Source organism: Chelonia mydas, chromosome 5 (genome assembly GCF_015237465.2).
Source record: "Chelonia mydas isolate rCheMyd1 chromosome 5, rCheMyd1.pri.v2, whole genome shotgun sequence".
In the NCBI taxonomy this organism is placed as follows: Eukaryota; Metazoa; Chordata; order Testudines; family Cheloniidae; genus Chelonia; species Chelonia mydas.
Window position 1 is genome coordinate 20178525 of NC_051245.2, and position 15689 is coordinate 20194213.

Below are 15689 nucleotides of genomic sequence, written 5' to 3' on the forward strand. Positions count from 1 at the left end.
CGCGGGCGTGGGGGGCACTGAGGGGGGGTGTGGGAGGGGGGCCTATGCCTCTGGCGAGCTGCATCCCTCCCCACCCATCTGAATGCAGCCCCGCCAGGCAGCGTGTGGCCACCGTGGCTCCTACGTTCATTAGCGCCGCTCCCCCCCGGGCTGTTTGGGAGGCGAAGGTTTCGTTCATTACGGCCCGGCACGCTCCACCCCCGCCCCCACCCCTGCCCCTGCCCCTGCCCCTGCCGGCGCGAACGGGCCTGGCCTGAGGGGCAGCCGCCTCGCCTCGCCCGCGCGCTCCCCGCGCAGCCGGCTGCCATCTCAGCGCCGCCCGCCGCTCCGGCCCCTCCATTTTATCCGTAATTCCGCCTCGTGCCCGCCCGCAGCTGCCGTGGCTCCGGATTGTCTCTCGGAGTTGCCTCCCCCGCCCTCGGCCCCCCCAGCGCACACACAGCGCCATCGCAGCTCGCTCGCTGTAACGCCAATGGGCCGGTTTCTCTAGCTTCTCCCCCCCCCTCCCCCCCCACACCCCACCCCTTGCAACTCCATTGCTTTCCCAGGCATGAGAAATTGCAAAATGGTCCGGGTGGCGAGTGTGCTGGGGCTGGTGATGCTCAGCGTGGCTCTGCTGATCTTATCCCTCATCAGCTACGTGTCCCTGAAAAAGGACAATATCTTCACCACTCCCAGATATGCCAGCTCGGGGGTGCCCAGAATGTACATGTTCCATGCTGGATTCAGGTAAGTGCCTGCTGGTTCTCGCTCCGTTTTAAGGCGGATGGGTGCACACGGGGGTGCGGGGGGGGGGGGTCTTGCCTCTGGGCTCTCCCCGCTCGCCCAGGCATCCTTTGAGCGTTGCTTTTAAACTAAAACAACCCCCTCCGAGTCAATCGATGTGCCCGCTCTGCTCTGGGCTTTCACATCAGTGGCCACAACCACAGGGCCCCTTGGTCTGCCTGTGTGGTGGGGAGGATGCTGCTGACTGACCTGGGGGAAAGGCTCATATTAGTTGATAATCATGGTGGCTCCACGCCCGGTTCATATATATTCCAGGGGGCGAGCTAATGGCGCAGGCGCCCTGGTCCCCTGGATTGAGGTGGGGAAAGGCTGGGAGTTTCCCCCAGACGTCTTCCCTTGCAACCCCCTCCACCCCCACCCCCCTTTGCAATTCCCTCCACCAGGGAGATTCCAGCCCGGGGCCCAGCGCAAAGCCACTCCCGGCAGAGGGCTCCAGGCTCGGGGCACAAGGTGCGCTCTGGACCCCAGCACCCAAAGCGGTTCCCAGCTCTCCTTCCTCCCCAGCCTGCTGTTCTTCCTGCTGGAGGGAGAAAGAGAGAAAAGTGGCTCAGATCCCCATCTTGCGTGGCGCTTTGGATTCTGCTTTGCACGTCATGGGGGAGCCGAGGGGACAACACTGCAGCATCCCCCGGAAATCCGAGGGGCGAACGGGTCTGGGTCACAGCGGTGGGGCTGGAACTCCTTGCAAAAGCGCTCTGTGCTGGCTGATGCCGTCCGTGTGCAAAGCCCGTTGCATCTCTAGGGGACACATGAAGAGAGCTTCCCTTCCCTTCCTCGCCCTACAGTGCTGAGCTTTCTGAACAAGGGCAGACCACAAGCCAGATCCCTCCGAGAAATGCGGGACGCTCTGGTGGAGGGGAAGGAGAGTTGTTAAACTGCTGGAGTGTCTGAGGCTGGAGGAGTGGGGGGTGGGGGTGAGAGAGAAAGGAAAGCAGGATGAAATGAACAGGCAGAACCCTCTTATCATAATAACCCAGGCCCAGGGAGCTGGGCTAGCGGCTGGAGACTGCCTGCTGGTCGATCGCTGTCCGTGGTGCTGATTTGCTCTCTGAACCTGCCCATCTATTTGACTTCAATTCCAGCACGGTAATATTTTTGACGGCCATTTTATGAATTCTGCAGTGCACAGAAATGTGTAAAGTCTCTCTTTCCCTTCGTTCAGATTGATTTAAACAGGGAGACCAGACTATGACGGGGGAAATGGAGGTTTTGTTCAGTTAGTTCCCTGCCCATTAAGTCATCCGCACTGAAACAGACAGAATCTTTAAACTCAGCCCTGAGCAATTTGTTAATTCCGTGTGTGTACGTGCGTGCGTCCTCATTTTTCAGGTCCCAGTTTGCACTGAAGTTTCTGGACCCTTCATTTGTACCAATTACAAATTCTTTGACACACGAGCTGCAGGAAAAGCCTTCCAAATGGACGTTTAATAGAACAGCATTCTTACATCAAAGGTGAGAGAGAATCAAACCCAGGGACTGTTTTGTTAGGCCTGGGGCTCTACTGTAGCCTCATGTAGTGCAATTATCACTCTCTCTATGTACCTGTGGTTGGTGTATATTTAGAAAATAAAATCAGACAATTATAAATACCGAACTCTGAGTAACTTGTCAGAACTCTTGAGACAAAGAGTGAGTCTGAACATTTCCCAACAAGGTGAAGTGTTTAAAAAAATATACAAAATAAAATACATCACTGTCTTAGGGTAATTTATTATTTCATTAAAGAACAGAAGTTGTTTTACAGCAATGGAATACTAATGGGATGTGACCAGGTTTATCAAAATGATAATTAATTTGCTATTATTTCAAGATAATTTTTTAAAAAACCTTTAAGAGTCAATATATAAAAATATCAAATATTATATTCATTAAAATACAAAAAATTGTTTTAGTGAAACTTCTCAGCCAATTTGCAGCCAGTAATTCTGTAAAAATGCAGACTAGTTCTGTCTTTATAACCATAGTTGTTTCTGGTTGTCTAAAACATGGGGAACATGATGGAAACATTTTTGATCCAATTAAAATTAATTCTTTCCATAACGATTTTCATCTCAACTTCACCAAATTCCATTTAACAAGATGACAACATGGCAATTGAAATTATTCCTCAGTTCCCTTCATTTCCTCAAAACTCAACATTTGCAAGAATTTAATATTAGGTGAAATGCTTTTTAGTTGGTCATTGATGCTCTTCTTCAACTTGTGATACTAATGCTGGTAAATGCTGGGCCAGTCTTCTTGCTTTCTTTACTTATATATGTGTTTAGCCATTGATCTTCAGTCAGTGGAGATTTCTGCCTAGAGATTGATGTCACAATCTAGGCCAATAACATTATCAGAATACAAATTTTGCCTGAAAATTGCCCACTGTTTTTAAAGGCTAGATTGTGTCTTGGATTACACAACCAGGTAAAGGAGTAAGAACTTTCTTAACACCCCTATGCAGCCCACCCGGTCTTGGGTTTTGGAACAAAGGAGAGAGCTGAGCAATGTGTCTACTAACTGTTTCCTTGGAATGGGTAGGAGAGGTGGTGAACTTTAGCTCTGCTCCCTCTACTCTTTGATCACTAGTCAACACAGCAGATGAGGCAGTGTGAGGCTGTGGGAAATAATTTCTGGCTGGTATAGCCCAACACTAAATTACAACCCTTCAGGGGCCAGAAAGGAGTAGAGAGGAAATTGTGGTTCTTTCCTGGGGTGTTCCTGGAATGACATCACAATGTGCCACCACTATGGCCTGTGTTCTTGCGGTACAGTCTACCCTTAAAGAAATAGCTTAGCAGCACCTCTATGTTGATGTTAGTTAATGCCTCAAGATCTGTCTTGCATTTGTCTGTTAGCAATAGACCATAATTAGGGTACCCACTGGGATTCCATTAATGCTTAGACATTTGAGGATGATGAGCTGGAAGAGAGGTTGTTTGTTTTTCATAAACATGAGCAAATAAAGAAGTAATGGTTCATTTTCTAGTTTTATCCACTGCAGGCGAAATTCCAGAGTGTTTTTAGGATTCATAATAGCCCTTTTAAAAATTCCAGTTTGCTTGTCCAAATGAGATATTATGGTATTATGTTTACGTAAGGGAAGACAGTAGAATATCATTTGTTTTCTGACTCAAAGCTTCTTAATGAGGTACAAGAAGCACTTGTATTAAAAATTTAGCTACATTACTGTTAATACAATTGAATATTCTTGACTGCTTCATTTTGTTTTAAGTACATCTTGGCATATGAGAGCTATCCAGTCTCACCAAAGCACATCAGTTCACTACCACGGGTGAAATTTACCCCTATCCAGAGGATCAGCACAAGGCCAATGCATTGCCCTCAAGTTAGGGTTTAAATAGGATTTAGTCTTTTTGCTGAGGCTCTGCACAGCAGTGAATTTCATCCTGTGTAAACAGTACGCAGTTACAATCATATACCTCAAACTCAAATCAGCATCCTCCATTAAAGTCAGTGAAGTTATGAAGGTCTGAGGATCTGGTCTCACAACTCTTGTCAGTTCATATCAATTTGAAAGCTGTTGCATTGCAGCCCTCAGCTGGAATAACTTTACTCCAGTTGTTTTTTAAATAAAACCAATCATGACATAAGAAATAAAACCTCTATTTTATATAAAGGAGAGAAATATAATGAAATGTTTTATTTTGTTCTTTTGTATTTTATTTTAGGCAAGGAATTCTCCAGCATGTTGATGTAATAAAAAATTTTTCTTTGACCAAGAATAGTGTTCGGATTGGACAGCTGATGCATTATGATTATTCCAGCCATAAGTATGTTTTCTCTATTAGCAATAACTTCAGATCACTGCTTCCAGATGTCTCACCTGTCTTGAATAAGCATTATAACATTTGTGCTGTTGTTGGAAATAGTGGAATCCTTACAGGGAGTCAGTGTGGACAAGAAATAGATAAGTCTGATTTTGTTTTTCGTTGCAACTTTGCTCCAACGGAGGCTTTCCAAAAAGATGTTGGAAGGAAAACCAACCTTACAACCTTCAATCCCAGCATCCTGGAAAAGTATTACAACAATCTTTTGACCATTCAGGATCGCAATAACTTTTTTCTAAGTTTAAAAAAGCTTGATGGGGCCATTCTTTGGATCCCAGCTTTTTTCTTCCACACTTCAGCAACTGTTACAAGAACATTGGTTGACTTCTTTGTTGAGCATAGAGGGCAATTAAAGGTCCAGCTGGCTTGGCCAGGAAATATAATGCAGCATGTTAACAGGTTTGTATTTTCCATGTATTTCACTCATTGAAACATATATCACTAATCAACTACTTTATTGATTTTTCATTCACAATTTGCCTTGATGTGCAATGTCTAAAGGTTAGGACCTAATCCTGCTCCCATTGAAGGCAACTGAAGTTTTGCCATTGACTTCAATGAGAAGCACAACTGGTCCCTTAAGGTGAAGTTCCCCCCCAACCCCGCCCCGCCACCGTGCAAAAGAGTAGCACAAGGTCGATATGGCATGTAATTCAGCATAAGTGGGATGTAAGTGGTTGCATGGGTTTTGTGCTGTCCCACTGCACACGGGTGAATCACACAATGAATATAGCACTAGAGCACCATCAACCTTGGCTGTAAGTATTATAAGCCAGCCTATAGCCAAAGTGATCATATAAACAAGGTGACTTGACTTAAGCAGGGTTGCAGTTCAGACTAGTTTAAATTCTAGGCACTCTTATTCAGGTTGAAGACTGTAAATGCAATGCAATAATATTGGCATAAGTAGTGCATAGCCTTGTAATGGCTGTCTGCACAAGGGTTAATTTAACCCTAAAACTATGATCCTGCAGTTGCCTCCACATAGGCATACGGAAGCCCATGTGTAGCCCAGATGGTGTCAGTGGGGTTCTGCAAAAGTGAAGGGATCTCTCTGGAGACAGGGAATACTTTGCAGGATTGGGGGACTAACAAACAGATGTCCTAATGGGCACCATTGCAGAGAGGCACAAAAAAAGTCTGTGATAAACTTGTGCAAGGATAGTGTTTTCAGTAACAGTATGTTATATTCATGCTATTTTAATAAGGCCTAACCTGAATAGTAACCCTAATATTATTCATATGATCACTTATGAATATTGACATTCTCCACCCGCTGTCCTGTTTTCTTATAAATCCTTATATACAGAATTGGTACATGAATCAGCCTCTGCTTATTATTTCACAGGTACTGGAAAAATAAACATTTGTCACCCAAGCGACTGAGCACAGGTATTCTTATGTATACCCTGGCTTCTGCAATATGTGAAGAGATCCACCTGTATGGGTTTTGGCCATTTGGATTTGATCCTAACACCAGGGAAGACCTCCCATACCATTACTATGATAAAAAAGGAACAAAGTTCACTACCAAGTGGCAGGAGTCCCACCAGCTGCCTGCAGAATTCCAGCTGCTCTACAAAATGCATGGTGAAGGACTAACTAAACTGACTTTGTCACATTGTGCCTAAGAACTTAAAACTTGAAGTGCCAAATGATTGTTTAAAAAGTGCCCAAAACTGAATTAAACATTCTTTAAAATATAATCCTAAAAAAAAAAGAAAAAAACCTAAAATATTTTCCATAATATAAAGATGCTTTTTAATCGCCCTTTTCACAGCTCATCAAAAGGTTTCAGCATATTTAGCAATGCAGAAGTGTTTATCAAAATGTACTGACACTATTCATGGACCAGGAAAGTTTAAACTCTTTAAGATAGATATTTTGCATTTATAGATATGCTACTAAATACATGTTTTAAAATATTTTCATATATATATTTTAACATTACACTAAATGCCTCTAACCTCCAAATTTTAATGTTCCATGCAGATTAGAATTAGAACCATTAGTTTAAAATATTTTGCTTATCTTACAGCTATTACTATTAGTAGTGACACATACACATGTTGCCATGGCTAATTGGAGAAAGCTAATTAACCTTTCCATTTACTATCAAGTTCTAGTTCTTTAGAACAGACTCTGATTTTCACAGCTTGCATATGATCTGTGGTATTGTATTTTACATATTCCTAGGAATAGTATTAAAGTGATGGGCCTTGTCATAGCTAGATACATAAATTGTTCTTAGCTTACTTCAGTGTTTTAATTCAGTTTGAGACAAATCCTAGAGACGGACCCATTTAAATCAATGGGAATGTTGTCATTAACATCAGTGTAACAGAATTTGGCTGTTTGATTTTAAAATTAATGTATCAAGATTAATAATATAATTTTTTTAAAAAAAAAATTCTTTTCTGCGATGAGGAGACCCCTGGAGACATCCAAGGAAGGACCCTTTCTAATCCTATCCAAACATCCCCAAAGGGGGCTGGCAGTGATTTTAGGAATATAGATCCTTTGGAAGAGGAGCACAGTTTATAATAGTCTCTTTGACCTAGGCTCTTCTATTCCTAAACTCCCCTTCATCAGTGTTCTTGCTGCACTCCCAGTCTTCACAAGCCTAACCCACATATTCTAAAGCCATTGCAAGAAATGGGTTTTCCACTTCATAGCCCATTCCACGACCAGCCAAAGCCCTGGTCCTGCAATGCGTTCTGCGCGGCCTCTGGAGTCCACCAATGCAGGTCTCATTATAGGATCAGGGCTCAAGATAGAAATTAGATTTTCACATACATTGTTTCTTTTTCCTTTTAGTGCTACTGTACCTCAAGCACAGTTATTCTATGTGTTTGGGTGATACACTGTGTTATATTCTAAAAGTCGCATCCATATTGGAAATACTATACCCCATCCTGTTGCTCCTTTTCCATGTCCTCCTAAAAAAGATGTGCAGAAACTAGGGTAACCATTACATTGCTCCTGAACCAGTGCATATAGTTATGTCTAAAAAAAAAAAGTGTAATGATGAAACATAATTCAACAAAAATCTTTGATCATTTTTTTTTTATTTGGGAGCAGTGAGGATAAGCTCAATGCCAACAATGGGAACAGATTAAAATTACTGGCTAAAATTTTCAAACTTAGGTGCCAAAAGTTATTCACCTAATTCCATATTTAGGTAAATAAAAATTCACTGAAGTCCATGGGAGATACAGGTTTCTAAACCACTTTGAAAATCAGGCAACTTATCTATGGACCTAACTTTTGGGGACTAAGTTTGAAAATGTTGGCCATTGTGTCTCAGGCCAATTGATTCTAATATTTTTAAATTAAAACCATTATACTTTAAAATATTCTAACAATTTTATATTATTTTATATGGCTTTAAGTGAAGAATAACTAATAATGATGTAAAACATCACACATGCTGCTATCTTAATTTTTCCAAGATTGTTTATCTACAAAGTAGAAATAGAATTTAAGAAAGGAAAACTCCAGGGTAATATAAAGAATGTTCTAATCAGTGAGGAATGGTCTCCCTCTTCCGTGAAATCCACTGAAACCTCTGCACCTTGGCTTGAGATGGCCATGCCGGGACTGGTGAAGGATAGAAATGGGGACCACTGCTTTATTTAGCATACTCCCCTAAGCATCCATGGTGAAATGCTGACCCTAATGAACTCAGTGGGAGTTTTGCCTTTGATTTCAATAGGAATTTCTCTCTCAGTTCTTTTCTGAGTGAAAATCTGCCTGAGAGTTAGGGTGAAATTCTGGCCCTGATCAGGTTAATGGGAGTATTAGCTCCCTTTCTAAGCTTTCACCTCCCTCAGGATTCCCATGTGAGGGGAGCACAGAGCCACCTTGCAACAACTTTAAAAAACTCTGAATCCCAATGCCTTTTGGTGGAAAAGCAAATTCTATCCAGCTGACTTTGCATCATCAGACTCAGCCTGTGCTATGTAGTGTTCTTAAAGTGGTATTTCCACCAGTGAAGGACACCAGGCCCATTCACTGAATGGAAATCCTGAAACAGCAAGAGTTTTAAAACCATTTTCAAAATTCTTCTTTGATTGATGGAGAGGACATAAATCACCAAAAATTTGCTGGTTTTGTTTTGTAAATAGAAACTTAAAACTGAAAGTGTTCAGGAGGAGGTTAGCCTGTATCCAAACACACAGAGTATAGAATATGCCATCATAGTGTTAATGGATGACTTCAGACTTTTCTGAAGTCTGAACATAGTATTGCTAAAGTTTCTTGCCCAGTTGTGTAAGCCTGCATCTGCTTTCCTGGTATCTTTTTCTGTCCTGCTCGGTATTCTTAAGAATTCATACACTAGAATATTACTTATTACAGGTATTATTATTAAGTGGCCTCATAATGGTGAGGTACCAATGTATCATGGCTCCATATGATTAATTATTGCTATTTTACTTATTATTTGCATTGCAGTAACATGTGGGATCCCCAGTCGGGGATTAGTTCTCCATTGTGCTAGCCACTGTTCCAACACAAGACAAAAAGACAGTCCCTGCCCCCAAAGAGCTTACAAACTAAGATATACTCAGGTTAAGGGGCTAGGGCCCAGCCCTGCAAACCTCTACCTTCTGACTAGTCCTACTGAAGTCAGATGAGTAAAGGTCTACAGGATTGGACCCATCCCTTGTAACTCCTAATCTGCCATGTTACATTGTGAGTGTGATTGCTATGGTACTCCTGAAGTCCAGTGGGATTCACAGACCACTTCCTTCTAGCCATGGAGTGGCATTGCTGTGTCCTTTGGGAGAAACTGCTTTTGATGCCTTGCAAAGTGACGTGTTATTGTGACTGAGGAAAGAGTGTGGGGAGTGTTCTATTAATTTAGATGGAATAGATGGGCTAAATGTGTTAGCATAACCCAGGCACAGTGTTAAACAAGGTCTGGGGTTTGGTATGCAGAAACCTCAGCCTACTTAGTACCATGGCAACCACACTATTAACTATCCCTTTTAACCTTTTATTAAAGATATAGCAAGGAAAGAAAAACAGTTAAAGGATGCAAAATACAAAGTATTATGTAAGGCTTTCATGTTAACAACATCCCTTGTTCCCTTTCCCTTTAGCTGAAGAGAATTTTAGACGGAAGAAGAATCTTTGTTTGACAGTCATTAGATGGTACCAAATATGATGATAACTGTCCTTTTGGGAAAAATTGATGAAGATAGTTGAGATGGGCTGGAGCTGTTGTTCCTGATACTATTGTTAAAGTTTGATCCTATTTCATCCCAGGTGGTGTTTGGGATTCAGCTGGAGCCAAGTAGAGGTTGTGATGTCTTCTGGGTCTCTCTCTCTCCCTCTGTCCTGATCTGGTCAGGACATCTCTCAAGATCAGGATGATGAAGGCCCAGGGGTCCCAGGAGATGGTGGGGTGGCAGCCATGATGGTGAAGCTTGCTCTGGTCGCAATTTTTCTCCCCAAAGTCTTTTTCTTTTAAGGACCCCAAAAGGGAATAGTGGGTGGAATAGCACATCCCCTCATTATTTTGTCCACCAATTAGGCCTACTTCTGGCACACCAATTTGGGTTCACTAATTTCTGGTTCCACATTTTTCTTGCTTACAAGCAGGATCAAAACACAGTCCTTGAATTATATCAGTCCTTTTTGTATGGACTAATTCCGTCTTTCCCCCTTTTGTACCTTTTCCCATCAGCATTTGTTGCTATTGTGACATCTTATGAACTTACACTGACTTTTTACAATGGAACTCACAATTCAGGTAAATTTGTAGGCCCAGTTATTGCAGCTGGGGGTGCAGAATGGGTAAGAGAAGAGCAACAGCCCCAGAATTAAGTTTTGAGCAATTGTGTTTTTCTGGGTGCCTGTGTCTAAGGAAGGTGAAAACATTATTTACATATTTTTCAAAAGGGAAGAATGAGAGTTATGTAGGGTAGGGTTCTGCACTAATTATTAACTAGGTACGTCAATTAATCTTTTCCAGTGTACATTACTATTGGATTGTACAGTATGTGTGTGTTCACTATGGAATCTAAATCCATTCTTGATTCACTGCTATGCATAATAGAATATTCTTAGTCTAATTTAATATACACACACAGTCACCAATACACACCTAATTCTGTAAACATTGTATCATATTTTGTACTGTGTGGAACTCAATCACTGGAGAACAGAAAATATTATAGGAGGGTTCATAGTTGGTAGCTGGCATTTTAATTAAGTGATGGATTATTAATTTCAACAGTGGGAAACTATAATTTTAATCTAATTAAGTAAATATGAACAATTAGCATCATATTTGTTTTAATGCTGAGGCCAATATGTTGTATATATTTTTCAGTTGCGGGCTCTCAACAATAAGAAATTATATTGGCCAACAATGTCAATGTTTGGCTACTGTACATTGTTTACATAACATAGTTATGTGCAAGTTAGGTACATAGTTATGTACAAGTTTAGATTACTAATGAATTTAATTAGATGTAATCACAAGCAAATATGCACTCGTCTAAATGAATGTTCTTTCCATCCAGTCCCATAGAGCATCTCCAAGAGATATTTTCACAAAGGGGAACAATCTACTTAGGGCCAGATTCCAACACCTTTATTCTAGTTTAATATCACCTTACTGCATGGGTTATTCCACTGTCTTCTTTCCATTGACTTCAATGGGAATTCTCATGGAGTAAAGTATTAATGAATCTGAATAAGAGTATCAGAAACTTTTAAAATGCAGTGGACCTTCTTATGATGAAGTCATCATTTTTCACAGTGCAGCATCACTCCAAGCAGAAATTCTCTAGATCCAAAACTTCGTCTGGTACATTTCAGTGAATTGAAACCATTTTGGATCTAAATCCACTTCACTATGGAGTCCCATGCTATCTGAGTTCACTGTAAATGCCACTGTTTAGCATAGTGGCAACATTTGGATCTGAATCTGTATTTTGGGTTGGTGTCCTGATCTGGAGTTTTGTTCTGCACTGCTCTACCATTCCCTGTTCAGAAAGTGGATTTATTTCTCCAGTAGAGCTAGTCAGAAGAACTTCAATGGAACCATTTTCCATTGGAAAAAGAGGTTCCACTGAAATCAAAATGCTTCATGAAAGTGTGTTTGAAAAAAAAAAGGAAAAAAGTTTCAAAAATGTTAAAATATCCCATTTTGATATTTTCAGAACAAAACGTTTCAGTTTTTCCTTTTGAAATGGTGTTTGTTTCAATTTTATATTTTGTATTCTATATTACATATATATTATAATATAATATCAAGTAAAAAGCCAAAATTGAAACGAAACATTTCATTCAGCCCCAATTCTTTGTTTTCTGAAATTTTCTTTTGCAAAGAATTCTGAACTGTTCAGATTTCTTTCTTTATCAGAACAAAAACAAATTTTGAAAACTCAAAATCCTATTCAAAATGGAAATTCCAATCTCCACACAGATGTAATCTCCAGCTTTCTTTTCTCATAATTTTGCTTGCTATTATTTTCATCTGCGGGCTGGATTCTGTTTCTGTGCCTGCTCTTTTGCACCCACAAAATGAATTGCAAGTGAAAAATTATGGGGACAAACGGCTCTGTAAAAGGAAGGTCACTCTTCTAAAGCTATATCCCTAATTGTTGAAGGAAGTAGACTATGGAGTTTTGCCACTTATACCAGGGCTGAATGTGTTTAGTTTAAACAAATGTTGCCTCCTTTATAGCCTGTTTCTCTCCTCCCCTCCCCCGCTATCCCTTGCAGTGAAGTTATGGTACTGTAGGTCAAAAGTCTCCTCTCAAAGGCACACAGTAGAACTAGACTCCAAGTTCTGCTCTCTCCACGGGAACAGAACTCCCAAGAGAAGAATATCAGGGGTGGGATCCACTCTGGGCACTTGAGAGGAGAATTTTGCCCTTGAAAACAGACTACAGTGATGCTATAGCAGGGAGAAAGAGGCACTAGGTGCTAAGTGAGAAACGTAAATATCTTTAAATATCAGAAACGGGAATTCAGAAAATTATTGACAAAGGGCCATATCATACCATTGATTTTTATGCATAACTCCCCATTGTTTTTTCAGAACCCCATTGAATGTTTCAGAGCCATCGATTTCAGCTGGGAGTTCTGCTTCGAAATCAATGACACAATAAGGCCCAAAGAAAATTGCTTTTTGGTATCAATATTCTTTGTTCAAGTTTGCTGCAACGTGGAAACCATGCTTTAAAACAATGTATTACTTGTATCCTTCTGTTTTTCTAGATGGTCTTTCAAATCTGCTTTTGTTTAGAGACAAAAGTGATTGGATTCATTATGCAAATTAAAGGAACCCTATTTTGGGGGCCAATACTCTTCTCATTGGAGTGAATGGAAAGACTCCCATATGATTCATTCAGAGCAGGATCAAGCCCCTCTTCTTGTCCTAAATCTCCATTTTCAAATCAGTTTGTTTGGAGAAACTCACATTAAGAGCCTGATCCAGAAGTATCTGTGCTGGTAAACTCCCTTTGACGTCAGCAGGTGTTTTGCCTGTCAGAACTGCAGGATTGAGATCAGTGTCTTTTTCCTATTGTGTCACGCTCATGGCCCATGTAACCCTTTTCAGGGGGATGAACCTGAAAAGAGTCAAAGGTCCTGTTTGACACCTCAGTGTTCACAAGCCAAAGTCATTGAAGGTCCAGATTCTGCAACTTTTACAGTGAGTAGTTAGCACCTAACTCCATGACTACTCCCTGTGGCAGACTCTGGTTGTGTTTTATGGAGAGATCAAAGCAAAGTGGTGCAGACAAGCAAATGAATGGGGTTGAACGGGGAAGGTGCAGGGCCAGGAGCACCCAATAGGTGTCCTGACTCAGCACATCTCCCAAGCAGACTGACAGGGAGACCCCACATAAATTAAAGCAACTCGTCCAGCTGCTTTCCTCCAGCCGATCAGATTCTTTGAGTGTCAAGTGGCAAAAATTGCACCCCACCCCAGGTATTGAGGAGGGTAAATCATGCCTACATTTGTTATCATGTTGGCTACACTCTTCCTGCCTTTCTCTTGCAATCTGAATTCCTTCTTGTCTATATCAATCTAAATGGATTCCTGATGGTGAAGGGTAAATATGCACTAATACAAGTGAATGTTTCAATAGATAGGCGTAGATGTATGACACTGTATGCACATATGTGTCATTTCAAAACATTTTTGTTTAAAATATTGAATCATGGTTACTGGTTCCAAGGAGAAGGGCATGAACTGTTCAAAACTAATGCAGCCCTGTCTCGTGAGGGTAGAATGCCTACCATGGGACAGGTAGCAAATGGAGAAGAGGTAGGATAGGGTTATAAGGTTCCTGGGTGAGCACAATGTTAGGTTGGATGCTGTTCTGCAGCAGTTGACTGTGGTGCCATGGAGGGCTTTCAATCACGATATCCATTAGGGTGAATTTTATCTATAAATAGTGGCCCTAAGCTCTTTCAAGCTAAAGTTTTAAGAACTTAGCTCTGATCACCTCAGGACTTGTTGATGTTCATGATACTGTTGCACACTCCATAAAGGCCTAGCCTGCTTCCAATAAACTCAGTGACTGAATTTATGTGAGCAACTGCATGCCTATTTCCTTTCTCAGTGGGTATAAGCCACCTATAAAGAAGACCTGTGACGGAATGAGGATATGCATGTGTAAACTCACAAAGAAATGTGAGAGTGTAACACAGGAGTTGTGCTGATCTAGATGTTAGCTTGTATATTGGGGACTAGGCAGGAGAGCAGTAAAACAAAAAAACAAAAAGTGTACATAAAAATTGGAGATGTATGTGTACTACTTCTGTTACTTTATATATCTTTATTTAACATTTTAGTATTTAGCATTTTTTCAGTGAATATTACATGTATGTAGGGCACACACAAAAAGTCATTCTGGCTATCACTTTGTTTATTTAACAGTTGAGTATACCAAAAAGTGAGGATTGTGAAATATAACTAACTGTGAATAGAGGCTGCAAAAAGAAATGATTTAGAAAGCAGGTTTTCTGTAAATGAATGTGTCTTTATTCTAATGACCATGCAGTTCAATGCTTGATGGAGTTGTTTTAACTAAAAAACATAAAAATAATAAAAAAATTAAAAACAGATCTGCCATAATTGTAATAAAGCATTTATTAGTTAATGGCCATATTAGAAGCATTATTTATTTTTAAAATAGTATTAATGTCCATTATGGGCCAGGATATAATCTCAGGTGAATGGCGTGCAAAGCTGCACATGTTGCAAAATGTGTTGCATGCAAAAGCTGGTATTTGATCTTGCTGCCACTGAAGTCACTATTGGCTTCAGTGGGATCAGGATCAGGCCCCAGGGCATTACTTAATATGTACTTGATGTGGCCACACATCTGAGATTTGAATGTGGCCTGCACAGTGTAATGTACATGTAAATATGTTGTCATATTTGTGAACAAGGAACCTGTTTCCTTTTGTAGAGAAATCCTGCATATTTATTGTGACTGTAGTTTGTGTGTGGGGGAAACACAATGATTCATTTTGAATCTTTTCACAATGTTATTGTTCGGTGTGAATGTGCCTGCAACATTGACTCATGTGCCAAAACACAATATTGAATGCATTGTTTTTAAATAAAATATTTTATTGTGCATTGGAAATCTGTGAAACTCAGCAGTGTTTATTTCTTCCTTCCTATATTTTTTAACTGTTTGTAGTTTGTATCCTGCGCTTGACTGCTTGAGCTGTGTCAGATGCCAACATTGTATTGAATTCCTTAACATCATTTTAATCAAAAAGCATTTTATATTTTGCAGGATACAAAATAGGCACAGAAGTATCTGAGAACATATTATACAATCGTATGTCTTCTTGGGGTCTGATTTTAACATCTGAAAGCTACACACACCAAAATTAATTTCATTCTTACTGGGCGAATCAAGAGACTGATAATGGCATACGTAGCCTTTCATTTCAAGGTCATTAATATGGATTTCTCTCAAGAGGAAAGTGACCAAACATCTATACATGTTCAGTGGCCTAAGCACAATAGGGCTGATTTCCTCAGTCAAGGACATAGTAGACAGGTGTCCACAAGACTGTATTAAA

The 15689-nt window shown here is 40.7% G+C and overlaps 1 protein-coding gene across 1 annotated transcript; it reads left to right on the plus strand.

Annotated features, from left to right (window-relative positions):
- The first annotated feature begins 282 nt into the window (after positions 1-282).
- ST8SIA3 (ST8 alpha-N-acetyl-neuraminide alpha-2,8-sialyltransferase 3) lies at positions 283-15241 on the plus strand. The gene is made up of 4 exons (XM_007069411.3): positions 283-729; positions 2116-2238; positions 4461-5018; positions 5968-15241. Exons 1-4 carry the CDS (start codon positions 551-553, stop codon positions 6248-6250), a joined length of 1143 nt encoding a protein of 380 aa, XP_007069473.1. The 5' UTR covers positions 283-550; the 3' UTR covers positions 6251-15241.
- Positions 15242-15689: the final 448 nt, after the last annotated feature.